At 36.6% G+C, this 9,088-nt stretch overlaps 1 protein-coding gene across 9 annotated transcripts; it reads right to left on the bottom strand.

The window, feature by feature from the left end:
- On the bottom strand, positions 1,256 to 9,082 carry LOC107609016 (pentatricopeptide repeat-containing protein At4g21065-like). Of its 9 annotated transcripts, none has more exons than XR_002350932.1 (6): positions 8,814 to 9,082; positions 5,872 to 7,892; positions 4,900 to 5,103; positions 4,210 to 4,464; positions 2,934 to 3,027; positions 1,256 to 1,728 (listed from the first exon to the last, which is right to left on the bottom strand). XR_002350932.1 is itself a non-coding variant. In XM_021106799.1 (2 exons), exon 2 carries the CDS (start codon positions 7,722 to 7,724, stop codon positions 5,997 to 5,999), a length of 1,728 nt encoding a protein of 575 aa, XP_020962458.1. In that variant the 5' UTR covers positions 7,725 to 7,892; positions 8,814 to 9,082; the 3' UTR covers positions 5,577 to 5,996. The 9 variants fall into 9 exon arrangements, 1 of the variants encoding a protein (XP_020962458.1); XR_002350931.1 differs by having other exon boundaries at positions 1,329 to 1,728; positions 2,733 to 3,027; XR_002350934.1 differs by lacking the exon at positions 2,934 to 3,027.

Below are 9,088 nucleotides of genomic sequence, written 5' to 3'. Positions count from 1 at the left end.
CATCCATTTGAAAAAAAAAAAAAATTGGGTTGCCTACTATACCTTTAAGCATGACAAATTAATGACTAATCCGTCATGGATCTAACTCTATTTTAGAATCTACTGCTAACTAATAAATTGCTACATGCACAAGACGAAAACCAGTTCCAAACTCTGTTATTTGTTTCATATATATGTATGTATTTTTGGTAAAATGTTTCATATTGTTATTTGTTCCAAACTCGGCATGAAAATCAACCGGTTCTACTAGTCCTTATTTTTTTTGGACAGGGAACCAGTTCTACTAGTCTGAATGAACCCATTCTGTTTAAGAATAGGCCTGTAATATTTGGGCTAGGCCCAAGAACCGTGATGAGCCTGGAGCTTAAACTTAAAAAGGCCCAATAACTTCGACCAAATGACTCCCATACNTGAGTATGCAGCAAGATAGGTCAACGAATTTACCATGCTTGGGTTGATCATGGTCTTTAAAGCGTGGAATCTGCTCATCAAAAAACACTGCAATGACAGCGTTTTTATGAAGTAAAATTCCAGTGATTAAAATTCCTGATCACTGGCCAACAGAATTGAATAATAATGCAGCCTATGCAGGAATTAAACCTCAGATTGAGTAAGTTGTTTCAACTATCTCAACATGTACATAAGACAACAACTGTGTATTTTTAGTGTGCAACAAATCCTACAAACTACATCTTCCTTTGGAATATCAGCTGTAGCATACCGAAGAACAAAAGTAAGCATGCATTAGCCAGAGATTAAAACATGAAACGAAGCTAAAATTAAATGAGAAAGTATAGGGAGCCAATGACCTAAGCGTACAATGTGTACAATGAAGGTTTAGAAAATATTAGAGATATTATTATTAGTGTTACATTGTCCTGTTAGGTTACTCTTTTGGGATGAGTGGTTTCAGGATATGGTATAAGAGTTTCAGATCCGGAAGGTCAAGAGTTCGAACCTTGGTGAACCAAAAATTAGCTTTTTATAACATGAGATGTTTATTCATAAACCAAAGATTTAGCCCATTGTATACATTGTACACTTAGGCCATTGGCTCCCTAGCACTACTCAAATTAAATACTTATCTTTTACCTTTCTCTTTCAACTTTTTTTTCATCATCATCAAAACAAATACTCGTTAAAATTGAATTATATGTGAGATCCATGTCTATCTATCAATTTTCTTGGCTTTGGAATTCATAATTTGATAAATGCTCAAAATTTAAATAATTGTGTGCAGACTCGTGCTTTTTTGAATTTCATAAATTCATCTAGTGAAAGTAAGGTCTTTTCTCAAAATCAAAGGGAGAATATTAACTCAAACATGATGTCCAAAGTTTCAGACCTTGAGTCTTGTATTGATTCCAGAATACTAAAAATTAGAATCTAATTAACAACTAAAAAATTTGCTATCTTAATTACAGAAATCACGATACATTTGCATAGCAGCATTGCAAGTGGAAAGCATCAAAAGTTTGCAAAATGCTATCAACCATAGGTCCTAGCTCATAGCCATACATGGAATGCAAGAATGGTCATAATTAACAGATGTAACTAAATGTCAACAATTGGCATTTTAATCAAAAGGAATAAATTAGATTTAAAAGAAACCCAAAACCCAGGAAAAGCCTCAGTAAACATACCATGCATCAGTCCCAAAGCCTCAACTTCATCACCAAATTTTATGATTCCTTGCTCAACCCGGCCAGTGGCAACTGTTCCTCGCCCCTTGAACAAAAACAAGTTATAAGGAAGTTGAGGTAACATTCTGGAAAATATACCTTAAATCAATAGGTGACTTTACAATATTCAAGAGCAATCCAAAACAGATTTTCATGAGCACTAAACAAAGTTGATAAAAAATATATAAGTAAATTTTGCCGCTGATTGATAAAGGAGGGGAAAAAGCAAGAGTGACTATTGCCGTGCAATAATTTTATAATAAATAATGAGTCACTAATAATTCAGCTCAATAGTATGCTTAAGGAGCGAGCAGGATCAGTTGAGACCACCGTAGTGGGGTGCCCATGATTTGCAAATCTCACTGAAAGGGCAGCAACACAACTTGTTTTAACCACAATCTTTTCCCACTAAGCATGTCATACTTCCTCTCCTTCCCTGCCACCATCTCCTATTTTAATAGAGGGCTTTCTTGCTTCTAAGGTCTACCCAATTAAGGCTACGTATGATCAGCATAAAGGGATCTCTCTAACCTCCATATGTATAATAACTTTCTCTTCGTATTATTAATATTTCTTAGTGATTTTCTAATATTTACAAAAAAAATTCCTTCATTACTGCAGTTATTAAAAACTTAACCACTCCTTAAGAGTTTAGTGATTTTCTACATAAAATCTCATCAAAATTTGAAATTAACAGCAATAAGGAATAAAGCAATTATTTCCTAAATCAATTGTGAGGCCAAACAAATTAGTTGATTGACAAAAAGCGATGCAAGAATGCTACCTTATGACATATTTAAAAGTGTTATGCATAACAAAAGTGATTAAATACTCACATTCAGCATCAGCATTAGTTTTTAAAAAATAAATCAACCAAATCAGTAGAAAATTATCTATCCAATTAGTGGAAATGGAAGTTATTGGAACCAGTTATTGGCAATTGATATTCATCACAAGATGCAACATGACCAATTTTCCTATGAATAAAGCATTTCAGCATCATCAAGATAACAATCACAATCAGTCAATATCAAGAAATTATGGACAAACCTGGATGATGTTGGTCCACTGGCAAATAAGGAATCAAAATTATTTTCTCCACCAGATAAATTGACTTCAAGATGGGGTGGGTTTATAACATCACAGGGGGGAAAATAACAGATTTGCATAACTTTGAAATAAACCAAAGTAACTATAATGAAACTAAGATGAATGATTCGATTCACAACCAAAACAATAATTAGAGCTAACATTTAATCACTAAGTATGCTGTCCATAGAGCCCCAATGTAAAGCATATAGTCCCTTACATGCCCCCCACTTGAATCCAATGCCTCCTTCACTACCTGAACACACTCACAAAGAAACAAAGTCACAAACACTTCGTGAGCAAAATGCAAAAAGATAAAAGTTGCCAATTTTGAGGATAACCAACACCATAAAAAGGAGAATCGGAACCAAATTAATAAAAGTTAGAAAGAAATTAAGGATCGGCCATTGATAAAATATGATTGTACTGATTGCTTTAGTTGGAGAGCTGAAGCTTGAAGTTTGGTGATGACAAAATAATACAATTACTGAAACTTTAGATACCTAGATAACAAATTCAAAAGTTTATATAAAACAAAAAGGCAACCTTATATTACAATAATATAATTAAAATTTAAAAGACAAGAATAATTTATTTCAATTTTAGCTATTGAAGTTTAGTGGTTTAAGTTATAAGATTTCGATATTTGAACAAATAATAAAAAAATGGAAACCTTAAACAAATAATCCTAAATATGAAAACCTAAAATCTATAACATAACCTTTGCATGATTAATTATAAAAAAGAAACATCAAATATAACAAGTTTGGTGCAATAGGAAAGAAAAAATTTACCAAAAATGTTCCATCAATTTAATCATGCCAAACATACACAAAGCTTCAGCTATCATCAATTCACAAAATGAGAGAACTTCAACCTCCATCAGCCATCCACATCCCCAAAAAATTACATCTTGCATTTAGAAAAGTGGAAAGTTTCTATAGATACAGCATTTATTAGTTATTACTGTTGTAATTATTTTAAAATGATAATAACGATGGCATAACAATGGCCACAATGTGAAAAAGAATAAAAACAAAAGCTAGAGTGCAAAAAGCTCCATGAAGAAAAATAGAAAATAAAAGTAAGCCACATAGCCACAAATTCTATTATACCACAAAGCCAGCCAGCTAGTGAAACTTGAAAGGCAAAAGCACATGAATGAAGAATCAAAGAAAAATATCCCCCAACCATAAAAATTGTAAACTCTTGAACAAAACCAAATTATTTTGAAATTTAATGCCAAAAAAAAAAATAGAATCTGTTGCGGCAGAATCTGAAATTTTGAATGAGCTGCATAATTTGTTACAGTAAAGATGGGAAGACAGAAGGATAAAAATCGAAAAGCATCAGATCCAAATCAAACACCAAAGGCAAGAAGCAATAAGAACAAAATGGCAAAAAAAAAGAAGCAAACAATGGATGAATCATGAATTACCCCTATACTCGTCACTGAATCAATTTGGAAGGCGTTACAGATGGCCTCAGTGGAAGCTGTGTGGCCACCACCGGTGTCACGCATGAGGATCAAGATGTTTTGGTCTTTTCAGCTCAAATCTCCATGAATAACATTCCATCATCAGCTCCATGATCATCGTGATGGGACGAAGAAATCGCATTGTTCAAACTCTTATTGCTTCCGAACACCTTATCAGCCAACGTCTTCTTCGCGGCAACCATCCACAACCTCCATCTGAGAAAGAACAACACAAACCAAAGAGGGGAAAAAACCCATCATAAAATAGGGAAGGAATAACTCAACTACTTGCAACAATCCAGGCAGAAATCAAGACAAAAAATTTTCACATGTCAACCAAGAAAGCAAAAAAAAAAACAGAGAGAAAAGAACAAATGATTCACATCAACTGAAAACACAGCATAACACAGCACCCAAATCATTTTTTATATATAATGAGTGAATTCTCCCTAGTCAAAAAAAACATCACGACAAATTGCAACAATTCAGGAGGCTAATCGAATACCAAGTTTTCACACACCAACCAAGAAACAAAATACGATCAAAAAGACATTAAAGTTCACAAAAGATACCAGTTTACCTGGAATCCAACCTCAATGTTGAAGATAAAAAATAATACAATAAGAAATTCAAAGATGTAGAAAAACCAACCTGGTTGGACGTCATAGCTAACACGAGGAAGACCGGACACGAACTCGAGACGGTACAGATTCGAATATCGACAACGCCTTCTCCGGCGGGACCACCAGCGCGACATCAATGAGCATTCGATCCCCCAAAGCGAGGAATATGAGAATAAAAAAATCAGGACGCAAGCAAGAACCAATGGATGGAATGATTCAAATGATTTGTTCCCTTGTACCCCATTCATATACAGAGCCAATATAAAAAGGCAGTCAGCGATTGAAAAATCAGAAGATAATAAAAAGAATGAGAAACGAACAAAAAAAAAATCGAATACCAATGCAATGGAAACCAAACAAAACAAATTAAAATAATTGATGGAAACCATGGGGAGCATATCTGTAAAATGAATCATCCAAGAGTTGCTTCAATCATGAAAATTTCGGAGTTTTAAAATAAACTGGAATCGCAACTGAATATCCCAAACAAAGATCAACAAACATATATCTCAATAACATATCTTAATGGAACCAAAATGCAAACCAAACAAAGATCAAGGATAAGACAGCCACACACCACCAGCAACATCAACACAGAGTTTTTGGATTTTGGAGGAAAAAGCTATCTGAACAAAAAAGTGGAGAGATTCGTAAATCTGATATTTTTTTTTTTTGCACTGAACTAACACCTCTGGCATTGATTCATTAAATTCAAGAAAGGAAAATAGCGATCAACAACACATGTATTGACTAATAAGCACAGATCAGAATTCAAGTCAAGGTATCATTACTATGTACAATAAACACATGTATTGACTAATAAGCACAGATCAGAATTCAATAACACATGACTGTACTGTACCAAGTACAATAAATCATCGAGTGAACAAATAACTCAAAAAATAAACGTGGTTCCCCCTTTCATAACCCTTTACTCAAACCGTTAACTTCATACAACCAATCTATTTATCAATGACCAATATAATCAGTTTCTTCATACATTCATGTATCTGATCAGAATGGTGCCATAGCTGATTAATGAGTTGCACTCATGATCTTCAATCATGTCCACATCGTCACTGAACATTAATTCGAATGTTTCCATGGCCAAAGCAGATACCATAGCTACCAGTAATCCTTGCAAGAGCAGTCACCATTTTTGAAATGATGGAAACGTATCCTGTCCCTTACTATGATCTCTCTTTGGTATATCTTAGACACTAGTTTCATAAACTCATGACAGTCCTCACAAGACCTTAGATTCTTCACAATCCGGATTTTGGAACCCTGCCTATTCCTGATTAGTCCATAAGCAAGAGCTAGCTTCTCACTATGATGAAGTAACTGAATGGCCTTATCCTCATCATCCATCTCAAGCAACACCTCTGATACTCTCGGATTATACCCTTCCTTTCTAATTTCATCTACAATCTGATCCAATTTGTCATATATTTTCTCTGCTTCAGGGTGATTATAATCTCCCATAGAAAATTCACATACAGTGCCATCAACTTCAATCCTACTACACCCTGGAGGCTTAGTTAATCCCCTTCTGTTCATCAACTCTCTCACCTCTGCTTTGTTACACCACTTCCCTGCAGACGCATAAACATTGCTAGCGAGTATGTAACTCCCACTATCATCATCAGCAGTTCTCCTTCGCAGTTTGAGGTGTTTCATGAGACGCCCTGCTCTGTCGGTATCCCCATGAAGTTTGCAGGCCCATATCAGGGTCCTCCAAAGAACTGCATCAGGCTTTATAGGCATTGTATTAATGAAATCCTCGGCTTCCTTCAAACGCCCTGCTCTCGCGAGGAGGTCCACCACACAGCCAAAATGCTGAATTGTAGGCTCTATACCATAACGTTTTGGCACATCATTCAAAAACACATAAGCTTCATTAACCAAGCCTGAATTCCTACACGCTGAGAGAACTGCTGTCATTGTCCTCTCATCAGGTTCTATCCTACAGGTTTCCATCTCAGCAAACATCCCAATAGCTTCCTGGCACATTCCATGGCTAGCAAGGGCAGAGATCATTGCGGTCCAAACAAAAACATCCTTGTCCACAACATTGTCAAACACGTTCCGTGCACTCTCCAAGCACCCGCTTTTAGCATACATATCAACAAGGGCAGTGCCAACATTCGCCTTAGAATCAATCCCCTTCTCCTTCACAATCATGTGCACCTTCTTCCCCACACTCAAAGCTCCGGTTTCAGCACAGGCCCTCAAAACAGACATCACCGTGGCATCATTGACCTCTATCCCAGCCTTCAGCGTGCTATCAAACAAGGCCAAGGCGTCGACGTGGCGGTCAGCGTTGACAAGGCCATCAATCATTGAAGTCCAAGAAACCACATCCCTAAGAGGCATTCTATCAAACACCTTGCGAGCAAACCCCAACTCGCCAAATTCAGAATACATATGGATCAAGGCGTTCTGGATATACTGATCCGACCCAAAACCCGTCTTAGTGATGAGAGCATGGATCTGTTTACCTTGTGGGGTGAGTTTCAAGCGGGCGAGACACTTAAGGAGGAAGGGGTAAGTGAAGTTATCAGGTTGGGCAGGTTGGTGGTGGAGCATGGAGAGGAAGAGAGAGAGGGCGTGGAAGTGGTGGGTGGGGTCGGGGCTGCGGGAATAGGCGCGGATGATGGTGTTATAGTAATAGGAGTTGGGGCGGGGGATGGAGCGGAGGAGGAGGCGAGCATAGGAGAGGTCACCGCCGGGAGAGAGGGCGGCGAAAGTGAAGAGCTTGGAGACGTTGCGCGCTGCGTCGTCGTTTTGGGTGCCCCCTTTCAGGAGTTGCGCGTGGAATTGGAGCGCGTCGGACATGCTTCTCAGCTCCATCACAACACCACCCACTCATGCTCACTAGTCACCGCCACTTCGTCTTTTCGTTATTTAATATGTATTACTAGTGGAATGACCAAGGTTCTGAAAACTGGATTGATGATCGATCAGCTCTAACTACGAATTTACTGGTTTACTAGTCTAACCAATTCAACGGTACTTCAACTGAAAAATTATTTTATAATAAAATAATAAATAAATTATAAATAAACACTTCAAATATAATTATAATCAAATATAAATTTTTTCAAATTTAAAATAACACTACATCAATCAAAATCTAATATAACTTTTAATCTCATTAATTAATAATTATTAACAATTTATCACTCATTAATCATTATATCACTATTGAACTCATTAAGATAGTTGTAAAATACAAAAGAAATCCATTGAATTAACCAAATAAATAACAAATATTCGATCATTTACTTATTTAATTAATTCAGTTAATTCAATTCATCTATTTCTTCATTAAAAGCAAATACGACAAATTTATTTTTTCTCTAACAAAACACTGATCATAATGAACAAATAAAAGCTCCGCCAAACTTTTAACAAAATTTTTAATATAATTTTAATAAAAATTAACAAAATTTTCAGCCAATCAGAATTTTAGCAAAATCTCAGCATAATTTTAACAAAATTTAATAACCTTTTTCCAAAGATTAACCAAAAAAAAAAAAGCATTCAATGATTCAATAACACCAAGAATACAGAGTTCAGAACAACTAGATATAGAAGGGAATCATAGCTAATCATTCAGTGATTCAAGTTATGGAAGGGAAAGCTCTAAGATGGTTCAATCATCGCTAACTAGATATGCCTTCAATCTTGCTAGAATCAAACAACAATTCAGCAATTACCAACCACAATTTCAGATGCAAAATCAGCAACAACAGAAATTATATGATTACAAATTAGTAATTACAATGAAGCAGCACCACAAATTCGGCAACAGTAGAACCAACTGCATCAACTAAAATACTTCATGCCAAAATTCAAAAATCAGAAATGCAGTAGAAGAAGTAATAGAAGTGCACATTGAAAGTTTAGATCTAAGAAATTCAATTGAGCAAAACTCACTGTGGATCTGTTGTCGCACGGCGGAGCGAAGCAATGGCACCAGGGTCGGTGCCTCGGTGAATGGCAACAAGGACGGAGGTGCGATGAACCGTGGTGGCGCGATGAACGAGGGTGGCGCTAGTGGTTCTTCGGTGTGCTCCACCGCGACCCCGCGAACAAGTACGGCGGCGCTGTCGCGACGCAAAAAAGAGACAACGCGAGCACTGAGCACTGACCTTCACCGAGTATACGACGACGACGGCGACGGCGACCAGAGGGCAGAGTGGCAGACGAAG

The sequence above is a fragment of the Arachis ipaensis genome, chromosome B07, assembly GCF_000816755.2.
Source record: "Arachis ipaensis cultivar K30076 chromosome B07, Araip1.1, whole genome shotgun sequence".
In the NCBI taxonomy this organism is placed as follows: Eukaryota; Viridiplantae; Streptophyta; class Magnoliopsida; order Fabales; family Fabaceae; genus Arachis; species Arachis ipaensis.
Note: the sequence above shows the minus strand (reverse complement) of the source record. Positions and strands in the feature narration are given on the sequence as shown.

Coding starts and splice junctions, on each gene's coding strand:
- LOC107609016 (XM_021106799.1), bottom strand. CDS start 7,724: ATGGAGCTGAGAAGCATGTCCGACGCGCTCCAATTCCACGCGCAACTC.